General features: G+C 44.8%; 1 protein-coding gene and 1 long non-coding RNA gene across 6 annotated transcripts; one reads left to right on the top strand and one right to left on the bottom strand.

Annotated features, from left to right (window-relative positions):
• Positions 1 to 647: 647 nt before the first annotated feature.
• On the bottom strand, positions 648 to 2,377 carry LOC309339945. Its single transcript, XR_014155687.1, has 2 exons — positions 1,938 to 2,377; positions 648 to 1,283 (listed from the first exon to the last, which is right to left on the bottom strand). It is a non-coding gene; the product is annotated as an uncharacterized lncRNA (long non-coding RNA).
• A 143-nt stretch (positions 2,378 to 2,520) lies between these two features.
• Positions 2,521 to 22,808, top strand: NAXD (NAD(P)HX dehydratase). 5 transcript variants are annotated; one of them, XM_081858129.1, is made up of 11 exons: positions 4,801 to 5,540; positions 7,539 to 7,913; positions 11,367 to 11,517; positions 14,920 to 14,965; positions 16,197 to 16,285; positions 17,536 to 17,644; positions 19,456 to 19,506; positions 19,587 to 19,691; positions 20,531 to 20,651; positions 21,988 to 22,108; positions 22,415 to 22,808. In XM_081858129.1, exons 1-11 carry the CDS (start codon positions 4,877 to 4,879, stop codon positions 22,563 to 22,565), a joined length of 1,983 nt encoding a protein of 660 aa, XP_081714255.1. In that variant the 5' UTR covers positions 4,801 to 4,876; the 3' UTR covers positions 22,566 to 22,808. The 5 variants fall into 5 exon arrangements, with proteins under 5 accessions (XP_081714257.1, XP_081714256.1, XP_081714259.1 ...); XM_081858131.1 differs by lacking the exons at positions 4,801 to 5,540; positions 7,539 to 7,913 and adding an exon at positions 2,521 to 2,654; XM_081858130.1 differs by lacking the exons at positions 4,801 to 5,540; positions 7,539 to 7,913 and adding an exon at positions 2,668 to 2,815.
• Positions 22,809 to 24,000: the final 1,192 nt, after the last annotated feature.

Genomic DNA, 24,000 nt, shown 5'->3' with positions numbered 1-24,000 from the left:
ACTTCTAACACCTACGCAGTTACTGCACTAGCTATGTCAGAACTCCCACAACCTAACCAGGCAAGATTCCTATTGAAACTATGCAAATAGTAATTAAAAGCCTGGAGATGAAAGCCATGTATGTCACCTATTATCTTCATTAGCTCAAATTGCTGCTGCGGTTTTCTTAATCTAACATAAAATTCTTGTTTACCCATTTCATTGGCACTTTTGACATGTCGGAAGAAACACTTCCCTCGGCAGTTTTATGTGATGCATGAACAGCAGATGCTGGATATTTGGTTGTATTAAAATTGGGAAGGGCTCCCTGCCAGCCAGTCTATTCAAGAGTGGGAGGTTTTGGAAGAACCTTGAAAGACACTGTGTAGAACAGGGGTCAGCAAACTTATTCAGCAGGGGGCCAGTCCACTGTCCCTCAGACCTTGTGGGGGGCCGGACTATATTTTGAAGGGGAAAAATGAATTGCTATGCCCCACAAATAACCCAGAGATGCATTTTAAATAAAAGGACACATTCTACTCATGTAAAAACCCGCTGATTCCTGGACTGTCCACGGGCCAGATTGAGAAGTGATTGGACCGGATCTGGCCTTAGTTTGCCTACCCATGGTGTAGAACCTAGAAGAAAGAGCAATGTTCACCATGCTGTTACTCATCCCAGTTACTGCAATTTTATAAAATTGTGATATAATTTGCTTGCTAAAGAGAACAGTATTAGATAATTCTGTACAGGTTATATTTGGAAGGTATGCCTTCCTTTTGCATTGTTTACTCATGCAGTAAGACAGTGTTTCCCAAACTTGGGTCTCCAGCTGTTTTTGGACTACAATTCCCATCGTCCCTGTCTTGCGAGCTAGGGATGGTGGGAGTTGTAATCTGAAAAACAGCTGGAGACCCAAGTTTGGGAAACACTGCTGTAAGTTCCTGTCTTCCCTTTAGGAGAGTCATACCAGTACACCCGTGCAGCAATGTCTCTACAGCTGTTCCAGATGTGTTGCCTAATAAGCAAGGCATCACACCCTTCATCACTGAAACAGACAATCCAGGGATAAGAGAAGCATGTCCTACTTCTGTGACACAGAGATCGCTCATCTAAAGTGTATGCTATTAGTTGCAGCTCATATCTTCCTTTATATCCTGTATTAAATAATAGGTCTTCGTTCTTCACTTTGTTTTTCTCTTTCAGTATGAAAAGAACGCTCATGGGTTCAGAGCTAGTAAGTCGCATGGAAAATAAGTCCAATGTGGAAAGGTTGAAGGAACTGGGTATTTTTAGCCTAGAGACTGAGTAGAGACATGATGTTGTTGCTGCTGTTGTTGTTTAGTCGTTTAGTCGTGTCCGACTTTTCATGACCCCAAGGACCAGAGCACGCCAGGCACTCCTGTCTTCCACTGCCTCCCGCAGTTTGGTCAAACTCATGCTGGTAGCTTCGAAAACACTATCCAACCATCTTGTCCTCTGTCGTCCCCTTCTCCTTGTGCCCTCCATCTTTCCCAACATCAGGGTCTTTTTCAGGGAGTCTTCTCTTCTCATGAGGTGGCCAAAGTATTGGAGTCTCAGCTTCAGGATCTGTCCTTTCAGTGAGCACTCAGCAGTGGCGTAGCGTGGGTTGTCAGCACCCGGGGCAAGGCAAGTAATTTGCGCCCCCTAACCCGTGGATTTGCGCCCCCTAACCCGTGGATTTGCGCCCCCTAACCCGTGGATTTGCCCTAACCCCAGATGTTGCGCCCGGTGCGGCCGGCCCCCCCTGCACCCCCCACGCTACGCCACTGGCACTCAGGGCTGATTTCCTTCAGAATGGATAGGTTTGATCTTCTTGCAGTCCATGGGACTCTCAAGAGTCTCCTCCAGCACCATAATTCAAAAGCATCAATTCTTCAGCGATCAGCGTTCTTTATGGTCCAGCTCTCACTTCCATACATCACTACTGGGAAAACCATAGCAGGGACGTGATAGCACTTATCAAATACCTGAAGGGTGTGCTGCCTGCCCCAAAAGGGCAGGATTAAATCTAGTGGGTTTATATTGCAGCAAGAGAGATTTTGGTTGAACATTAGGTATGTGTTTGTGAGCCTGGCTATTTATTTGCTAAGGTTGCAGGCACTCGATCTGCTCCTTCTCAAATTGCTTCTAAGACTGTCATTAAAAAACAGGTTCCTCTTGCGGCTGGACTAAACTCCGCCTCGGAAATTTAAGATTACAATCACAAACATAATTAATGGCGCAGGAAATGTCATTAAAATCAATGGGAGAGAGCGACTGCAAGAAAACACCACCCCTCTACCGGCGTGTTTGCGACTCAGTAAAAGAATATTTGAGTCTTTTTGAACAGGAGCAGCAGCAGCTACGCGGCCACTGCTACACGTGAGTCAGTCTCCAGGTTTTTTTTTTAAAAAAAGCACGCTCTCCATAGCAGCACTAGCCCCGCCTACTAACCTTTTGTGCGTTTGCGTGTCTACTGTCAATCAGCCGGCTGAGCCCGCTCAGATTGGCTTCCCACGAGGGGGCGTTCCCGAGGGTTTAGGAGGCGGGGCGAAAGTGGCCTAAGCGTCCCACTCGCTGCGGGTCGGACCCGGAAGCAGCTCGGATGCATCTTGTGTGCCGCTTGCGCGCGTGCTTGGCAGCAGCTGGTTCGAGCCCCGCTTGGCGGCTAGGTAAGAGGCGGGAGAGCAGAATCCAAGCCGCTCGGGCGAGGCAGGGCCCCGCGGTGAGCTCGTGCAAATCCTTTTCTCAGGGATGGTTTGGGGAAGGGACACCTGTGTGATCGCAGTACTGATCTCAGCAGCAGCGGTGCTCTGGCTGCAGTATGGAAAAGGTACCAAAAAATCGCCTTTCGTGGGTTGCGTGGCTCACCGCGCCAGATGTGCTTCTTTGCAGTTAGCCACAGGCCAGATATGGAGAGGGGCCTTTTTTGCGGGGCGGGGGTGGGTGGGTTAAAATCATTTTAAAATGGAATCTGTTAAGTTATTGTCTGCTTGTAGCTCGCCTCGCCTGCTTAGAAATAAGGTAATTGCCACAGCTGAAGGTAGCGCAAGCAGATTCGAAGATAAACAGATGAGTTTGGATGCATGACATACTGGAATATATAAGCAAGATATGGTTTAGGGCTTGAGATTAAACGTATGGGTGTGCATATTTTTTAAAACCTATTGCAGTCATCTCTCTATAGTCACCGAGAATTTAAAAGAAACCCATCAGGTCAGAATGTAATGCTCATGCCCGCAGACTGAAGCCCTGGAGCACAGAATAAAAAATCGACCAGTCTAGAATTTGTGAAGGGTGACTCGCCACCGAACAGTTGACAGAAAGGGCTGATTATACGAGGTGTGGACATCTCTTGACTTCTCTACACGATTTATTGGTAGGTAGCTTAATCCATCAGGAGGTGATGTGAAAGCAATCTATCCGGTTACACCTGTGATGACCCATTTCACTGGTGCAAGTCATCACAAATTACGAAGTAGTTCATAGTAGTTTGTATGGCGAAAAAATCCTCCAGGCGTGGGCTAGAATTGCTTATCTTTCTTGCTTTTTTGAAATATGGCGTTTTATCCTTTTCAACATAATAAAGAGGGCCATAATTTCTGTATTCTCGTCGTACATTCTTGGCGCTAACCCAGTGTTTAAAAGGTTAGATAGCAACAGCAGCATTTCTTGCGACGTAACATCCAACGAAAACGCCCGTAACAAAAAATACATGCGTGTCTTTGTTGTGGTTTCACCGTGGGGAGGGGAAAAGTACGAGTAGCACCTCTTGTGCCAGCTGATTCTCACGTTCCCTTTAGGAAAGGTGCTGGTGGGGAGCACGGCCGGATAAAACTGCCCGTCGCTTCGGATTCGTGGTAGCGTTCGTCGAAAACGACAGCGAGCTGTCAAGCAAAGCAAACGGGAGGCGCTTTCTTTTCTTTTCCACTGCTTGGCTTGGAGTCTATCCCTGTCTGCGCTTTGGGGGAAGGAGGGGGGGGGGAGGCCGTCTAGCAATGTTGGTGCTGGCGTGTGCGCGCTCCTTCCAACCCGTTTCCCCGGGTCTCTCCGTGGTCTTCCTGGCGCATTCCTGCCTGAAACCCCTTCGTCTGCACCATGCGTTTTTGTTTGAATGCAGCATTCCTCATTGTTTTCTTTTGGGGGGGGGGAGAGGGGCGCAAGGTACGCGACGGCTTTTCCTCGCGAGGAGACCTTTGCCTATTGTTCTCTCCTTCCCCCCCCCCCGCCCCACCACTGAAGTTGTGCGACACACACCCTCGCTGCTTTGTGTGTGAACCTGGGCGACTGGCGCGCGCGCGCGCGTGTGGATGCGAGTGTGCGCGCACACGAAGGGGAGGGGGCAGCTGGAGCGCAATGCGCGCTGCTGACGCCGGGCCGGCTTGGGCCCGCCGTGGAGCGAGCGGAGGGGGGAAAGAGGCCGCGCCGGGGCTTCTCGCCAGCCGCCGCCGCCGCTTCTTCTCCGAGCCCCGTGGCCTCAGGCCTCCGCGAGGCGATGGGCCTCCAAGCGCAGCCCCCTCCTCCTCTGCCGCCACCGCCGCCGCCACCGAGCTCCCGCCGCCTGAGGCGAGGGAGCGACAGCCGCAGACGAGGCTGAGGAAGGCCAGGCCCGTCAGGCCGGCGGCGGAGGCCCCGTTCGTTGCGTGTGGAAAGTTTCGGTTGGCGGACTGTAGGGAGAGAGCGCGGCGAGAGCGGGGCGCGTGAGGCGCCGCCGGCGAGAGAAGGGATGGGATCTCGGCCGCCGCCGCCGCCGCCGCCGCCTCGCCGGGGCCGCTGAGAGGGGGAGCTGCGGGAGCGGCTGACCCCCGCCGGCCGGCCGGCCTGCCTGCCTGCCATTGATCGCCCCTTCCCGTCCGCGCGCGGCCGCCCGGGTGGGCGGGCCGCCTCCGCCAGGATGATCACCAACACGCGCGGCTTCCTGTGGTCGGACCTGGAGACTCGGGCTCTGCTGGAGATCTGGGGGGAGGCGGACGTGCAGAGCGCCCTGGACGGCAACTTTCGCAACAGCCATGTGTACCGGGACGTGGCTTGCCGCCTGGCCGAGCTGGGCTTCGAGCGCACCCCGGAGCAGTGCCGCATCCGCATCAAGGGCCTCAAGCGCCAGTACTACCAGGCCCGGGAGGGGCTCAAGAAGAACGGGCACGCCAGGAAGATCTGCAAGTACTACGACGAGATGGACCGCATCCTCAGCGGCAGGGCCGGCGCGGCAATGGGCCTCGACGACAGGCCTCTGAGCCCCGCGCCCGGCGGGGAGCCCGGGGGCCGGCGGAGGCTGCAGCAGCAGCAGCAGCACCCCGGCGCCCTGGCCGCCTCCGCCATCCTGGCCGCCGCCGCCGCCGCCGCGCCCCCTTCCGTCAGGCCCGGCGGCGGGGCTTTGCTTCGCGAGGTGGACGCGGAGGAGGAAGACGAGGACGAGCTGGACGAGGAAGGCGGCGAGCTGCTGGAGTCCCCCCCGAGGGACAACTTCCACGAGGAGTCCGGGGAGTGCTCCTCCTACGCCGAGCACGCCATCAAAGTGGAGTGCCCGCCCTTCGCCATCCCGCTGCCGCCGGCAGAAGGTGAGTGGAGAGAAAGGAAAGATAGGCGAAGGCGGCGCAGCCGAAGTCTCTCTTTCTCTGTTCCCCTGAGGGCAGCACCTGCCACAAAGAAACAGCCCCGTTATTCTGAACAATGTTGCGCGTGGGGGGCGGGCGGGCGGGGGGCATCCCGAGAACAATCGCACCCCCCTCCCAGGCGCACAACACACACGCCCTGTTTTTATTGCCCTGCTCCTCCCCAGTCTGTGCCGATGTCTCTCTCCAAAATATGAAGTGTTGGGGGGGGGAAGCTGGTGTTCTCATGATGACTTCACCCGGAGAGCAGCAGCAGCAGCGCTGTGTATTTCGTTTGCCCTTGTCTTGTCTAAAAGGAAAGGCGATGCCCCACTCCCCACTTTCAGTCACACACCCAAACAACTCTGGAGATTTCTCCGCCTAACCTTGGGTGAAAGTAGGCTTTGTTTCACCCAGGTCAAAGACCCAGTTTGGCAAAAAAAGAAGAAAAGAGCCCAGGCGTTTGTGTACACACACACAAACACACACACACACACACACACACACACACACACACAGACAGACAGAGACAGGCTGGGAGGCTTAACCCAGGGCAAAAAAACCAACCCCTGTCTAGTCCCTAACTCCATCCCCATAGCTGTGGCACTGCTGTGGCCTGTTAACGTTGTCAAATGGTCCTTCCTTTGGTTATTGGCGGGTGACTTTTGTTTTAAAATGAATCCCTGTTACTCTGTATTAGGAGTGCGCCATAAAATATAGCCAGGGAGCTTCTTTGTCCTGGATATACCACCTACATAAAAGGCATATCCAATAGCCACAAAAATACAGTGCCTGATCAAGACTTTGTTTTTTGTGTATGGCGACAGCCCAAAGTTCTGAAGACACCACACCACATTCCACTGTTCTGAGGGTGGGCACCTGCTGGGGCCCAAAACCCAGTAAAGGGTCTGCCATCTCAACAGCACTGTAATTATCACTTTTGCATCCTCTTTTTTTAGTTTAAAAGCACCAACTTGGGCCAAGCACAGCAGTCCTTAGCAGTCATTTACATACGGTCACCTCTGTATTTAAACACAAATGACCAGCTCATACACCTAAGGCAAGAATACTGCATGCAGTGTACATCAGGTGTACAGTGCCCAAAATTTGAAATTCTTTTGCAGGATGATGATGATGATGATGATTTTAAAGCAGGAGGATTGTTAGGCTGGCGGGCCTGAAGGCCACCATGCATCTTTATTTGACAATATATTCTATAGTATTTCTTTTGTAAATACACAACTTTTCATCTGGGTTAAAAACAAAAGCCCTCCACCCTCATATTTATTGTTCACATACACAACTCAGACTAAATTTAAATTTCCACAAACAAATTGAAGCGATACCATGTACATCCTTCACATGTTGGTGTGTGTGTTATTTTTAGAAAACAATTCTAAGACAGAAAAACTGGAATCTCCTTTTGTCTTTTTTCAATGTTGAGTTTTATGTGAATTGGGCAGGGCTAATACACATGCATAAATCTGCATATATTCCACACAAAACTGGCTTCAAGTTGGTGTCCTTAGGCTAATAGAGTCACACTTGAAACAAACTTTTTACACATAAATAACATCAAAGGGGAGAGGTTTACAGTTGTGACCTTTTGCAATGCAGATCTGAAAGCAGGGCATTAAGGCTGCAGTCCTGTGCACACTTAATCTGGAAGTAAATTCCAAAGAATATAATGGGTCTTACTTCCAAGTAAACATGCATAGGCTTCTACTGTAAAAAGTTGAATTGAACAATTATCTGCAATACACAAATACTTGTTTTAAAAATTTGGTTGTTCAAGTTCCATATGTACAAACATAAATGTTATAGAAACATATAAATTATGTCAATATGAAAACTCTACCTGATTACTGGAAATATTTATGTAACTAAAGTGACGCTCTTCACTATTTAATTTTCTCTTAGTTTTTCATGTTTTGACCAAACTTAACTTATCTACTTTTGTTTTAGGTTTTAAACAAATTAATGCTCACACCAATGCACCACCCTTATTATCTCAGGCTAAAAGATCAAAAAAACGCCATGCAAACTTAACACTGGACAAAATGATGGAGAAGTTTCTGCAACAAAGCATGGATACCGAAGAGAAATTTTACAAATATGAAGAGCAGAGGCTTAAAATCGAAGACAAACGGCGTGAAGCTGAGCACGCCAGAGAGCTCCAGATGTTGCAGATGTTGGGACAGATGTTAGCAGGGATTTCTTCCACAGTATCACAAAGGTCCCAGTATATACCTAGCAATCCTTCACAGAGATCAAATCACCGATCGTACGGAGATAATTTTAACTTTAATTCTATGTCAACATCACTTTCACCACCCATAGGTACTACATTCTATTGTATAAATGATGTTGGGACCCGGTAGCTAAGATTTTTGTGCACATTTGTGGTGAAATTTTCTAAAGTCAGTGAAATGATCCCCGAGGGGTTGGGGTGGCAGTTCATGGGTATATGTGACAAATGAATCAAAACACTGGGCTTGGTTGATAAGTCTACATAGATAATGGTGTTTATTTAATGTTATGCTCTTTTGCAGAGTTATCATGGAACAGATCATGATCACTGATGTAGTTTACATAGCTCTTTTTTAAAAATGTAGAGCAATCAGTTGTGAATTTAGTGGATTAAAAAGGGAATTTTGTTCATCACTGAAATAAAATTCTTATTGCTTGATCTTTAGTGTTTTATAGAAATTCTGGAAGTAGTAGTTTTTGCACTTGAAACAACATCGGTAATTGCCAGGGACCTATAGTAGATACTTTTAGAAGGTGGCTGGTTTTAGAGCAGTTTTTATATTTTTCGTATCCAAGTCTACTTCCATCTTACCAGGGAATAGAATTAGTCTTGGATATTCTACTTCTGGGCTGGCAATCAGCGTGAAATCACATCCTGGTCAGCAAAATATTTTCATTAGTACTTGCACTTCATGGTCCTGAGGCTGTCTTCTGCAGTAGATTTTCCTACCACACTTGAATAGTATTAGGGTAGCCTTAGTTTTAATTTGCAAGGCAAGTGAGTTCAAATGTCAATATAGCTGTTGCCTTAAAAATGCAGCATGGGCATGTTTGACTTTGAAAGAGGAAACTTCCCAAAAATGAGGAGATTGCCTTTCAACTTCTTTTACCCAAGTCAGAAGGGTCACTCCAAAATGCTTTGCAAGCACATTATCAGAAGCTCAACTGGAGTGCATACCACAGATCAGGAACTAGATAGACCTTTAGTCTAAATATGTTTAATACTCCCATCCAACTTCTCATTGAAAACTGAGTAATAGTGCATTTTATCTTTTCTTGTCATCTTGGTATTCACAAGGAACACAGTTTGAAAACTGGCTGCAAGGAGTCTTCTAATGTTACCTACTTGCAGACTGTTTTGGTGTTCTTCAGGACTAGAGGTAACCAAGATGCAGGAGAACTGTGTATTTGTTAGGTACCAACTTGTGTTTGAATGTAGGTTCTATTCACAAAATCATGCTGTTGTATTCTGGGACCTCAATTGCTAGTGGCTTAAGACCCTTTTGATGCATGGAGATTTACTTCCAAGTAGGCATACATAGCATTGTGTTCTAAGTAGATAATTTGGAGGAGATCTTTGCCTCTACAATACTACTACTAAATAAAATTATACTCCAACGTTTAACCCCTTTTATGAGCATAACAGGGTGTTAATAGGTAACTGATCTATTTTAAGTGATAGTGTTTGCTCACCCTTAATCATATTCTGGTTAAACTGGAGTTTCCTTTCAGGCGTTCAATACTTGACATTAATCTGCTTTCACGATCACTTTATATAATCTATTTTTGTGAATTTTGGACGTTTTATCCAATTGTCTAAGAATATGCCATTTAAAAAAACACAAGGAAAATGGCAAGAAAAGTTACAAATCTTTAGAAAATTTTGTGTGTGTGTGTGTGTGTGTGTGTGTGTGTGTGTAGAGAGAGAAGGAGGGAGGACACAGTACATAACTTGTACTGTGAAGGCAGTAGCAGCAATGCAGCTGTTTCCATTTCTTTCTCTGTGCTCATAATCTTTCGGTGGCTCTCACCCTTCTGTCTACAAGTATGGATTTTTTGAATTTCGTCATGATTTGTACTTTGGTCTGAATATTGTAGGATACACTATTGTTTTTTTAAGTGAGCAAGCTTTTTGTTCTTGGGATAGTGCAGAAATGTATAAATATATGTGGGGAGTTTCTGCCATTGATAGAAGCCCCAAAGGAAAGGAGGAGGGGTTTTAGCATTCAGCATGGTTCTCTATTCACTGCAACTGTTTACCATGACTACAGACTTCCTTGTTTGGATTTACGACCAAAATAAAACAGTTACACCTAGAGTGATCCATGCTGGGGTCTCTAATGCAGTTGGAGATATGTTACAGATGTGTCAACATGTTGTGTAAATAACATCAGCGGAAGCGGAGTGCGTTAATTAAAGAATTGTTTCCATTGTAAAGGATGAGATCAGAATATTGACCTGAAAGGACTTAATGTTTACTGGAAAAAAGTAAGTTTGATTGTGGAAGGGGTTGTATTGAGAATGAAGAGATTTCGCTGATTTTGCACCCACTGGGAGTTTTCTTGTTTGATGCTGACTTTTTCAGATATGTTTTTCGCCCTGTGGATACTTTGAGCTCTTTATTAGATTCCTTTGACTGTGATAACTAAGCACAATTTGAATGGGCAGTTTAAAAAGTAGACATCGCTTCAGCAGAAACACTAATGAAGAGCAGCAGTATGATTGGTAGTTACTAATTATGTGATACAATTGTCAATTGGAAGCGTAATTGTCAAAGTAGGGGTTTTTTTTAAGCTGCAGAAACATGGAAGGATATTTTGTTGCTTATTTTGAACAAATTTTGGGTCTTTTAACACCCATTCATGTCTAGAAAACCAGCATTTTATTTAACTCCTAACCATTGACTCGGTATCTATTAACTACGTGCTTTTTATTACAAAAAATGTGAGTGTTAACTAAGACCATTTAAATCTTTTTCTAATTTGCAGTTTGAGATATAAGTGGCTTAGGCCCGAGTTCATAATTCTTGTCAGCACAAGTTCTTCTTGCTCAGTGCTGTTCTTCCAGGTGTAGGAGTTAATTACATCCTTGTATGAAAGTTGGCCTGCAACTAATAAAACTGGATGACTGGGAAATCTTGGAGATCATCACATGAAAGTTATTAGGGTTGGAGCTCAGGCACCACCACCTTCCTCTTGCTTGTATTCCCACCCCTCATGCACACACACACATTGTCCCTTTGACATTGCCAGTTGGCCCTACAAGAGAAATAAGCATCTCTATGATGGTTTGATATCATGGTTACTTTGAGTGTGCAGTGCAACGCAGACGCAAAAAACCAAGTTGGTGCTAATACTGTTCTTACAGTTCTCTGATCAGATATCTGCACCAGGCATGCTGGTTTGCCCCTGCCCTGCGACATTATGCAAACAATGTAGCCAGTTGTATCAATTGAGCCTTTGTGTGCACAGCTCTACCTGTAAAGTAGACCTGGCACTGGACCTGGAACCCAGATTTCATAGAGGTGTAGATTGTGGTTTTGTTCATCATGTGAAGGCTAGCAGGGAGGGCTCTTGGGCGCGTTCCTGCTCCCTTGTTGGGGAACATGGAAGTGTTATTATTATTTGAATAGGGCTGGTTAATTGAAGATGCAAGCAAGAATATTTAATACTCTAATTTCTTGGAAATATTCGTGTTATCAGTGAATGCTATGAAAAGCTTGAATTTAAAGTAATTATTTAAATGTCTTTATTTCTTTTTCAGTTATAGAAAGATCATTCTCAGTGCACAAAACACATTCTGTAAAGGAAATGGAGAATATATTTCAACTGGTGCGGAATGTTATTCCTCCTCTAACTGCCAAAAAGCATAAAGGCCAAGATGGACGAATAGGAATTATTGGAGGATGCCAAGAGTAAGTTAAAAGAAAATGCATTACATCCTTGCAAGCAAGTTTTCAAGTATTACTAGGTTGCAACACATTTTACTAGCCCTCCTTGAGCATGCCTTTTTTAAAAAGTTCCATTTGGCACCTTAAAAAGTAAAGGTAAAGGGACCCCTGACCATTAGGTCCAGTCACAGACGACTCTGGGGTTGTAGCGCTCATTTCACTTTACTGGCCTAGGGAGCCAGCGTACAGCTTCCAGGTCATGTGGCCAGCATGACTAAGCCGCTTCTGGTGAACCAGAGCAGCGCGCGGAAATGCCGTTTACCTTCCCGCCAGAGTGGTACCTATTTATCTACTTGCACTTTGATGTGCTTTTGAACTGCTAGGTTGGCAGGAGCAGGGACTGAGCAACGGGAGCTCACCCCGTTGCGGGGGATTTGAACCGCCGACCTTCTGATCACAAAGCCCTAGGCTCTGTGTTTAACCTACAGCTCCACCCGCGTCCCTTATTTCAGTGTTTCCCAACCTTTTTTGGGCAAAGGCACACTTGTTTCATGAAAAAAATCTCGAGGCACACCACCATTAGAAAATGTTTAAAAAATTAACTCTGTGCCTATATTGACTATATATAAAGTAACTCTCTTTAATAGGCATCAAATAAACACAAAGAAAGTATTTTATAATTACTTTATTATGAAATAGTAAGTACCATATTTTTCGTCCCATAGGACGCTCCGTCCCATAGGACGCACCTACTTTTTTTGGGGGGGGGGAAATAAAGGAAAAATTTTTTTTCTTTATTTCCCCCCCCCCAAAACCAGGTCGGGGAACAGTGGGATGGCGGTGCTGCGCCTCCCCGCTGTCCCCCGAGCTTGTGGGGCTGGCCCATGTCTGCCTGGCGCGAGGGACGCTCTGCTTCAGGGTGCCCCGCGCGTCGGGCGGCAGGCTACAGTCCGCAGCATGGGGAACCCTCTGTTTCAGGGCGCCCCACGCGCCCCCCGGGTGCGCAAGGCTTGCCAACACGAGCGCGGAGCACGGGGTGTCCTCCGAAGGGCGCCCCGTGCTCCGCGCTGCCAGCTGCCGCCCGCAAGCCTTGCGCTCCCGGGGGGAGATCCCCCGGGTGCGCAAGGCTGGCCAACACCAGCACGGAGCACGGGGCGGCCTCCGAAGGGCGCCCCGTGCTCCGCGCTGCCAGCTGCCGCCCGCAAGCCTTGCGCTCCTGGGGGGAGATCCCCCGGGTGCGCAAGGCTGGCCAACACCAGCGCGGAGCACGGGGCGGCCTCCAAAGGGCGCCCCGTGCTCCGTGCTGCCGGCTTCCGCCCGCAAGCCTTGCGCTCTCGGGGGGAGATCCCCCGGGTGTGCAAGGCTGGCCAACACCAGCGCGGAGCACGGGGCGGCCGGCCGAAGCGAGCGGCGATGGGATGTGGGAGGGAGCTCGCTCGCCGCCCCGTGTGTGCTCGCCGCCGCCGCCCCGCCTCTCGCCGCCCGACTCGCCCGCCTCCCTCCCACGGCACACCAGGCAACGTCTCGCGGCACACTAGTGTGCCGCGGAACACCGGTTGGGAAACACTGCCTTATTTGGCACCTTACCAACTTGCAAAAAAGATATTTTAATCATTTTCTTACTTTTATTAGGCATGGTTTCCTGCCTGGTTGTCTAGAGGCAATTCTCACATTCCCACATTCTTACTTGCACATTTAAATCAAACTCCTGAAGATGTCTTAATAGTCATTTTAATCCTTTTTTTTTTTTACTTTGAGGCCAAATGTGTGCATATGTCATGTGACCATAGCTCTTAGGGAAATAAGGAAGGTGTAGCATTTGACCTTGAGAGCTTAGCTCTTAACTGCATCTTCAGCCATAATTCACATTCCTTTTGAGATCCCATCATTGTGCAAATGTTTGGCTTTCATGAGAAGTGTTATTTGTGCTGACTGTTAAGGAAATGAATTCATTTGTATGTGTGCGCATGTGTGGTACAATTCCGTGAGCGTAGAAAAAGGGCAGAATGTGCAGTTAGGTATAGAATTCAACTTTCCAGGAATCTCAGCTTCCACTAAAGAGAGTTAAGTTGCTTTCCCTTAGGCCTGCAAATACACACTTGACGTGTGTGAGCAGAATGAAAAGCCCAGAAGCCAGAAAGAATAACCAGATGACATTCCCAATGCTAACCTAGCTGCTTCCCATTAGTCTAATCAGAATAAAATAGGGGAAATGGGAAAACAGAGAGTAGATTTTAAGAGACTGTGATTCAATTTTCAGAATTTATAGAAGTAAAAAAACCAACTTTTTTCAATGCTGAATTTGGATGCAAAATAAACAAAATCCTGCATCGCCTTGATTTAAGGGTAGGGAAGCTGTAACCTCAGGCTCTTCATCACGGCCCCTGGGTCTTCATTCCCCCTCGAAAAATAAATTCCTAATATTCTGCTACAGTGTAATGCACTAGAATGTATGGTGGTAGTATTTTCCCATATGGCCAGTGCCAAAGATGCTTCCCAGTCCTAATTCAGCCCAGCATAGCACAAGGATTTGAAATCTGGAGACCTGTTTGTGTACTTTCATAGAATCACAGAATTGTAGAGTTTGAAGGAACCCCAATGGTCATCTAGTCCAACCCCCTGCAGTGCAGGACCCAGCATGAAGATGACAAATATTTCATAATGCTAAGAAGAAACTATTACTTTAACATTAGATTTTATATTTAATAATGCCTAATCAAAAAGAGCTTCTGCTTGGCCCAACAAACAAACAAACAAACATCTGTCTTAATTTGAGCATCTGATATAATAATAATAATAACAACAACAACAACAACAACAACAACAACAACAATAATAATAATTTATATCCCGCCCTCCCCAGCCGAAGCTGGGCTCAGAGTGGCTAACATCAAATGTATAACACATTAACATAAAATCAGACAATCAATTAAAATACATCCTCAAATCAGATCAGGATCAGAATAAAATCCAATCAGATGCCCAGAGTGGTTTCCTCCTGGTTACGTTCAGGTTCCACAGAAGCAGTTGTACAATCACGTTTGTCTCAACTGCAATGAGAGTCTGGTTATTTGTGAAAAGGCTGACATAAGAGTTGTTATCATAGAATCTGCTCATCACAGCTATGAAGTATGAGCCTTGGAAGCAAGCCAATGAAGAGACAAGATCTGCTACTTTGCAGCTACCACATTAACTGAACATAAATGCCCTTAGCTGTTAGTAGGCAAGAGTCTTCTCTGCTGGCGCTCGGTTGTGTCATAACTCAGATTTAAGACTTCGAAATATATGCATAATTAGCAGGTGGGGGGGGGATATGATAATTTTTAGTTAGTTGTCTTTATCCCAATTCAGCAACCAACCAAACTTGTTAGCAAAATAAAGACGCCTCCTAATAAATATCCTTTTCTTTTTTCTTTTTTTTGTCAGGTATACAGGGGCACCGTATTTTGCTGCAATTTCAGCTCTCAAAGTGGTATGTGCTCTCTTAACTTTTTGTTAAAATGGGTAAGGAACATCGCATGGCTAGTTCAGGGTTGATGGGAGTTGTAGTCCAGCAACACCTGGAGGTCCACATGTTCCTCACCCCTATTTCAAAGGCACTGGTAATTATCCAACAGTTAAAAAAAAGGTAAAGGACCCCTGACAGTTAAGTCCAGTCACAGGCAACTCTGGGGTTGCAGCGCTCATCTCGCTTTACAGGCTGAGGGAGCCGGCGTTTGTCCGCAGACAGTTTCTCCGGGTCATGTGGCCAGCATAACTAAGCCGCTTCTGGCGCAATGGAACACTGAAACCAGAGCAGCACACAGAAACAGTGTTTACCTTCCCGCCAGAGCGGTACCTATTTATCTACTTGCACTTTTTGGCATGCTTTCGAACTGCTAGGTTCGCAGGAGCTGGGATCAAGCAACGGGAGCTCACCCCATCGTGGGTATTTGAACCACTGACCTTCTGATCGGCAAGCCCAAGAGGCTCAGTGGTTTAGACCACAGTGCCACCCGTATCCCATTATCCAACAGTTAAGGGTACTTAAATCCAGTGAAAACAGCCTCTTAGCTGTGTTGTTGAATCATAGCTTTCTGAGGGTTGTATCTCTGAACTTCAAGTGTACTTAAAATGCTTTGGAATCAGACTGGGTCGAGTATGTGGATAGTAACTGATTGTGCCCTTAGAAGGCTGCTTTAATAAATATTAATTGCCATTTTAATAATAAAGTGTAGAAAGCCATCATACACAGCGTAGAATTCCATCTGTAATGTATTTTGCTACTGTGATCTCAACAACGGAATTCCAGTGGGGAGGAAGCTACCCATGCACATATCAACAAAATGTTTTACTGTTCAAGATTTTGCTAAAGCCAAGCTATCAATGTTTGAGAAAAGAGATATGAATGCGCTTTTCATCTGTATTGTTAAGGAATATTGGAAACGGGCTTTGATATGTAGAGAGAGTATTTATATTGGATCCTAAACAAATTTGTTCCATTAATGTCCATGAGACATGCTCAAGTATATGTATTTAGGACTGGGGTAACTAGTATGAGAAATGGACCTAAAAATCGCTTTGTTCTGTAAGTCACTAAGTAAGAAGGTCACGGGGCAGACTCAAGCTAGAAAGCATGGAACTGACTTGTTTGGGTTTTAATGGCTAGCCTTTGCATGATGTTGTATTAGTATCAATGGATAACTATATGTTAACTTTCATAGGGTGCAGACATATCCCATGTATTTTGTACCAAAGACGCAGCAACTGTAATAAAGTCTTATAGCCCAGAGCTGATAGTTCATCCTGTTCTGTAAGTATCCTTTCTGTTTTTTGTCTTTTGCTTTCCTCCTATATTCTTCTCACTTGACTTAATGGATCATGTATTAGTTGTATTAGGGTAGCAGCTCGGAGCTAGGTTCCCAGGATCAGGTGAAGGGCGCCAATCCTTTTGTGACCCTACCTGGGTCTTTGTATCCTATACTCAAGCATTTCATGCTGTGATGCTCGCATCCTGTCCAGAGGACGCTGTCTCTGGATCTGTCTTAATGGCTGGAATTTCAAATTTTTTTTTTTAATGGTATATGGGGCAATCCCGCATGTCTGCCACACTTGCCATGCTTTGACTCACAGTAGCCAGCTTCTGTTCTGCTGTAACTAAAACCAATCCAGATGCCAATACTTCTCTAAACTTCGAGACAACATTTAATGACGTTTTTATTGTATTCACATAACTTGCAAATAGTGCCACCTTCTGCCTTCCAAAAGTGGTGGTGCTAAAAGTCCCAACTGCAGCATTAACCTTTCTATCTACCCAAGCTGTGTCCAAACCATTAGTTTAGTCTCTTTCTACAGTGTTGTTGTTTTTAAAGTGACACAGTAAAGCCTCAAGAAAGCACCAGTAGAGACACAGAAGGGACTCTTCCACAGCAGCCAGTTGAATGATGCCTTGTGCTAAAACAAGCCTATGTGCATAGATAGGTATTACACCCAACTGTAAATCTTAAAAGTTTGGTTGCTACAGCTGCTGCTTGAAAGATACAGTCAGGAATTTGAGATGGGGCAGGGGAATAAAATCAAGACATTGCCAGAAAATAAAATATGAAACAAGTCACATGGCATATAGGGACTGGAACTTGAGGGGACAGGAAGTGTATGCTACCCATGGGAATTCCTCCTCCTTCCAAAATCAAAAAGGAAACATGACAGCCAGCCATGTGGGAATTTCATCTCCCTTTCCTGCTTTCGTTTGTCAGTTTTCCAGGCAGATGGAAGTTTCTCGTGCCATCTCCTGTAGAAAAGGAAAAATTATAATTTCTGTAAACCGCCGAGGCATTTTTGCCAAAGAGATACATTATCTATATAAATGTATGGATATGGCATGCTTTTATTCAGGAGAAAAATGGTTTAGCAATTACTTTGAGAAATTGGTTGTGGTTGTTTACAGAAGGCAGCTTGGGGAGCTGGCACCCAGTACACTTAAGCTGAAAATTGCACTTCCTTGCAAATGCAAGAAATCAGATTTTTTTGGAAACATGCCAATCTGTGCTCTACTCTGTCTAGTGACAGCCCTGATGCTGTTCATGAAGTGGAAAAGTGGCTACCACGTCTGCACTCGGTTGTTATCGGACCTGGATTGGGTAGAGATGATGTACTGCTTGAGAATGCCAAGGTAAATTGGACAATACCTTGCATAGTAATGATGCTTTAATGTACCCTTTTCCATGAAACTAAATTTCTGTTTTGAATTCATCGCTGTTGGTGATATTCTTGACGTTGGAAACTGAAGGTGATTATAAAATGGCAGGATTAGCAGCTAAAGTTGATGAAAGTTGCCTTTATGTGAAACTCTTGCAGATAACTTAATGATCCCCAAGATTCGCAATGTTCCTGTGTTTCTTTATGTGGGAGAGCTCCACCTCCCTTTGGAATAGACATAGAGGCACAGTTGAGCCATTGTAGCAAAACAAAGTATCAGTAAATGTGGTTTCAAGATGGATCATAATATCCAAGCCATCCTTTGCTTGCTGGTGTTTGATAGAGCTCAGCAACAAGGGCATCGGTTTTATTGCTTACCTAGTCCTGGCAGTGATAAAAGTGACCAACGGAAATAGTTCACAGTATTTCTCCCTCCCCCCTTACACTAAAAGGTGAGCAAATGAAGAAGCATTTATCTAGAGAACTGTCTTGCTTGTACTTTTGAGTAGGACCAGTCTGCGTTATAAAAAATTGAGAAATGGAAATGAAAATGCAGAAGTCCTATAATAATGACATCATATGATTAGCACCACTTTATAGCCGCCTTCTTCTGGGTAAACTATCAATATCTTCTGGCCATCTCACTTTAAAAAAAGGAACCATTACATGTTTGTAAACCTCCCCAAATCCCTTAATGTATATACCATAGACAGATGAACCACATGGCCCAGTGATGACTTCTGTTGTTCTTCTGATGCCCTGATCCCAAACTGCGGTTTCTGTGAAATCTGTTTCCAGATTAGGGTGCACAACATAAATCATGACATAACAGATTGTGCCTTAGTTATTGTGCCAGGTAGGAAAGTATGGTTGTGGGAGGTTAAGGCTGGAGATGCTGTGTAGCACTAGAGACTGACCTCTCAGGTCAGTGGTCAGAAAACAAATATTTTATAAAGGCAGTGTTTCATTAATGCAGGGGTCCAGTCAGGCCCACCAAGCCACTTAGCATGTGCTGCCTTTTCCTTTTGCAGAGTCACTTCTCTAGTACACCACCATTGCTAAGAGGTATTAGCACTTAGGGAACAGGAAGGGGTCTCCTTCCCGTGCCTCTTAACAGTAGTGGTGCACCAGAATGAGAGGCACCTTTCCCAGGTAAGTGCTGTTCTTCCCATTGTTGTACGATGAGGAGAGGTTCCTTCCATCAGCCCAGCAATGCTATGGGGGATAAAGTCATTGTCTCCGTTCTTCAGTGATCTCTGAAGAACAGAGAGAATGCTATTCCTCCTACTCTTATTTGTTCTTTGGAATGATCTCTGAAAAACAGAGAGAGATCTCCCCAGCATTCCATTTCTCAGAGGAGAGGTTCCTTTCCTCCCAGCTCAGCACTATGATAAAGAGAAAAGCCCTCCCTGCTGCCTGAACGCTTATGCATGTGCAAACATGTCTTTGCATGTGTGAGCTTTGGCCGCATCCTCTGCTGGCCTGCAGCCCTCTGAGGTCTGGCCAACAGCAAATGTGGCCTATAGGTTGAAAAAGGTTGATCATCCATCCCTGCATTGGTGGTTTTAAAGATCCAGGAGTATGCGTTTTGTTTTTCAGCCACAATTAGAGTAACCCAGAAGAGAAACAATTTTGTAAGCATGGGGTTGTATTCAACTAAGTCCTATTTGGAGTAGACAGGTGTTTTTCGAGTTTTTACTATGAAACTGTAAGAGTTAATTGAACAACGGGAAGAGGTTTCATTTTCAGTTCTTAAAAGTCTGCTCTTTTTTAAAAAAAATGCAGGGTATCATAGAAAAATCGAAGGTCAAAGGAATTCCTATCATAATTGATGCTGTAAGTATTATGTTTTCATTAGCTTATTTGCATGATGTTGTTCTTGCCAGTAAATGTTTCTCTCTTGCTGCCCGACGCAGGATGGTTTATGGCTAATTGCCCAGCAGCCATCTCTCATTCAGGGTTACCCTAGAGCGATTCTTACTCCGAATGCCATGGAGTTCAGCAGACTGTATGAAGCTATGGTGAGTTCATGCTATGTTTTCAGTGATACTTAGGGAAAGCAAATTAAATCCAAGACCAAATTACATTTATAGCTCAATCCTATGAACAGCACTAGGTTCAGTGGGGCCTGCTCCCTAATTATGATGTTCAGGGTTGCAGCCTTAACAATTAATATCTATGTTTACGTAAAGCCTGCATGAGACAGCACCCGTCTGTAATAGCTGATTAGTGCAGAGGTGGGGAACCCTTTTTCTGGCAAGGGTCTTATTCCTTTGGGGGTAATCTGTGAGAGGTCACTTGCTGGGGGTCTCTGGGGCTGCTTGATAGTGTTGGACAGGTACTGACCAAAAGTAGACTCCTTCTATTACCTCTTTTCCACTCCCTTTCTCCCCACCCCACCCCTGCATATGCTGCTGCTAATTCAGTTTATAACCGCCCTTTATTAAAAGATCTCAAGCATTAGAAACACATTGCAAAACACCAATGATAAAAACATAGTGAAAAAGCATACTAACAGACACAGCCTATAGTAGTAAAATAATCATAATAAATGACAATCCTCTCTCACACTTTCACAGGCCATGGATTATTTAATAGCCAAAGGCCTGTGTAAAATGGAATGTTTTTGCCTGGCGTCTAAAGACATGTAATGATGGTGCCTTTCTGAAAGGAGCATTCCACAATCAGGGAGCCACCACAGATGATAGGATATGAGACCACAGGTTGCCCATTCCTGAATTAATGGCTGGGTAGTTTTTCTGATAAAATGTGCGCATAAAATGATGGTAACGTACATTATTTTACATCACTGGAAGACGTATTTTGATTCTGTATGATTCCCCACCCCCCTCTGTCTTAGCTTAGGGACCCTGTTGATAGCAATGATCATCATGGATGTCTGCTAAGGCTCAGCCAAGCCTTGGGGAATTTGACAATTGTTCAGAAAGGAGAACGTGATCTTATTTCGGATGGAGAAAAAGGTAAGTGAAGAATAAACACAGCAAACAGAATGATAAATAGAGTTGCTTGGTCCTATTATAGATAGATAATCCTGAAAAACAAAAACTAATGCTGACAAGCATATATTCAATATTGAACATTATAAGCAGGAGGATAATGTTTTATTAGATGGATAAAAATTGTTGATTAATGAATTTATAGTGAAAGTGTCAGTATTAAATATGAATATTATACTCAAATAATGGCAGCAAACATTATGATTTAAGATGTACACAGAAAATGTTAGCTACTGGGGCTGTGGGGCACATCAAATGTGTGATAAAATTACATGCTAATAAGAATGTTCATCTAACCACAAAGGAGATTCTTTTGTGTATTTATTTATTTTTCCTAAGTAATTAGTCCTGCAGAATTATACATAAATTAGTGAGTAATTACAGAAGATAATTACATAACATGCAGCAGCAAACACACAGGGTGCTTTCATATGCAGCTGATGTAAGCTGTTGCCTACAAATCCTTATGGCAGAACAAATCAGTGGTTCCCTCTGCATGTCCTTTTAAAAAGAGAGATTGTGTTGTTCCTCACTTAAGCTAACAAAGCATGAGGCTAGCCCCCCTGCACAAAGTTCCTCATAGCCAGTGGCGAAAAAGAGGCCAAGAACTGGCAAAATTCAGGAGTTGGGCTTTGACAACTAAATACAGTCGTACCTTGGAAGTCAAACAAAATCTGTTCCGGAAATCCGTTTGACTTCCAAAATGTTCAGAAACCAAAGTGTGGCTTCCGATTGGCTGCAGGAAGCTCTTGCAGCCAATCGGAAGCCATGCCAGATGTTCAGCTTCTGAAAATCATTTGAAAACCACAACACTCACTTTCGATCATTTGGCAGCGAAGGTGTTTGAGATCCAAGGTACGGCTGTATACACTGTGCATTGTGCCTGTAAGTTGCTTTGAGTCATTTCCATAAGTGACTAATAAATGCAAATAATAATAATCTAGAATATTCATATGTGTGCACAAATAATGGGCCCTTCGGGGATATGGCAGAAATTATTTTCTAGCCCTTGCAGCTAATAGATGGCACTGCAATCATGTAACGGATAAACCTTGCCACTTCTTAAATCTGGGGTGAGCCCTAGGAACCCTGCCCACTTGGTACTGCTCATGACATCTCCCGCCTCTCCCCTTTAAAATACAGTTGGAAAACTTTGGTGAATTAGCGAGCAATCCTATACAGAAGAAGCTGGCGTAAAGCAAGCTGGTGTTAAAATTTACGCCAGATCCAAACCCTGTTCAGGAGAGGGGCTGCCACTGGCTGAGCCAGCCTAAGCCTGGTATTTCCCCCCCTTTTGTAGTGCTTGTATGCAGTCATGAAGGAAGCAGCAGAAGGTGTGGTGGACAAGGCGATCTCCTCTCAGGTTCTCTTGGAGTCCTAGCACACTGGGCCTTTCTCGCTGGACCAGAAAAAACAAACGGGTAAGGTGCTGGTCATACCTGAGCATTTTCAACAGCCTAGTTCTTCACTGGAATTACACTGGGGGCGGGAGGGTAACTACTGGGGAGGAAGGGGTAGATAAACAGTAAAACATGCATTTGGGCAGCAGAAAAATGAATGGGAGATTCTTGTCTGTTAGGCAAAGCAGTATACATAAATGCAAATCTCTCCCAAGAAATTGAAATATCTTTCCACGCCGAATACCTAGAGTGAGTTAAGATTTCTGAAGCTCCTTGAAAAATTCAGTCCCATTCCAGTTTTAATGAAGATTATTGTTTCCTTTTTAGTCAGAACCCCTTCCTAGTGGCTGCATTTGGAGCATGTTCACTTACGAGGCAGTGCAACAACCAAGCCTTTCAGAAGTGTGGACGGTCTATGACAGCCTCTGACATGGTTTTAGAAATCGGAGCAGCCTTTAATAAACTCTTTGAAACCTAAGACCAAAGCAGCAGAGGAAGGAGAAATACACAACACGGACAGCAACGGAAATTACAGTAGGATATCCATGCGTAATGCACCCTTTTTCAAGTGCTGTTAGCGGTCTTGGTATACTAGGTAGCTTTTATTTTTTAAAATAGAAAAAAAATGTAGATATTTTTTAAAGAGTTTGGAATACATTTTTTTGGGCTGAATAAGCTGTAGTTGCAGATGTTATAATATAATAAAACTAAACTGAAAGTATTTCCTCTGTTCTATCTCACAGTTATTGAGCAATAACTAAGAGTGTACTAGTAGCAAAAGATGCACTTAAGAGACAAATAAAAATAAGGGCATGGTCCAGCCAAAGTTAAGCTGTGCAGTTCTAAGGCCTGTTTAGTCCTAATGAATTCAGTGGGACTTCCTCCCTACTAAGTGCATTTGAGATTGCAGCTCAAGTCTCCTTCATTTCAGTGGAAGTAGACATTTCTGTCTCCCACTGAAATCAATAGGATTTGAAAACACTTAACTTTGGCTGGATTGTGTCATAATATTCTTCCACCAGCTTAACTTACTTCCTTGGTTTGCACCAACTTCATCACTGTTTTGGCCTGAGAACTACTGCAGGGTTTCAATTCTGCACAAGTCTGTGCTGCTTTTGAGACATGCCATCTTCAAGGAGGGACTGCATGAAATTTGCCTCGAGTCCTAGGTACAGAGGCACTGTTTTTCGTTCCTTGCTTTTTTGATGAGGAGGGAGGGGTGGGTATCACTAGTCTTCTTTAAAAAAAAAAAAAAAAACAGCGCAAAGAAGCTGTAGAACATGGCATGTGAAAAATAGAATTTATTTAGTTGAATGTATTGAAGTTTCATCTACTGAGCTGGGCTAGTTTAGATCATAAAATATTTGCAGAGAAACCAGATTAAACCTGTGATGGAAGATTGGGGGGGGGGGTCAAAAAGGGGAAGGCTTTAGGGAAACTACTAATCAAGGAGCAGCTCCTGCCATAAGACCTGCACGGGAATGGTTTTCAGTAGAAAGCGCCCTTTGTGCTTTTGTTTTAACTTTTAAAAGCTGCAGTGGGACACTAACGTGTGGACACACTTAGAAGAATCACCAGCATGTAGTAATTGAAGAATGAAAGGGGAAGGGCTGCCCTTTTAAAACTGCACAGCATTAATGAACTGGCAGTGCCCAGCAGACTACAGGGTAGAGACTAGGTTGTTCACAGTAGCGAGTTATCCCTACCATAATGCTGAGCTTCTTTGTAATAGGGAGGGGGCACAAGTATTCCAGAGGATGTGTGTCAACTGCTCTATGTGTATCCTGCTTAGTTATGCTGGTTTACTAGATGCAATCTCACGTTTTGGTAGGATCTATGCACGGAGCATTTCCACTCTAGAAATCCCACCCCATAATGGTTTTAAGAAGGAAAGATTATAGCAGAAAACCCTT

Source organism: Podarcis erhardii (genome assembly GCF_964252035.2).
Source record: "Podarcis erhardii genome assembly, chromosome: 4".
Lineage (NCBI taxonomy): Eukaryota > Metazoa > Chordata > Lepidosauria > Squamata > Lacertidae > Podarcis > Podarcis erhardii.
The sequence above is the reverse complement of the archived record's forward strand: the minus strand, read 5'-3'. Positions and strand labels throughout refer to the sequence as shown.

Bases quoted from the DNA above. Each gene is read 5' to 3' on its own strand.
- NAXD (XM_081858129.1), top strand. From the start codon at position 4,877: ATGATCACCAACACGCGCGGCTTCCTGTGGTCGGACCTGGAGACTCGG. The intron at 14,966-16,196 runs GTATGTGCTCTC...TAACTTTCATAG, and splicing joins CAATTTCAGCTCTCAAAGTG to GGTGCAGACATATCCCATGT. The intron at 22,109-22,414 runs GTAAGGTGCTGG...TTTCCTTTTTAG, and splicing joins GGACCAGAAAAAACAAACGG to TCAGAACCCCTTCCTAGTGG.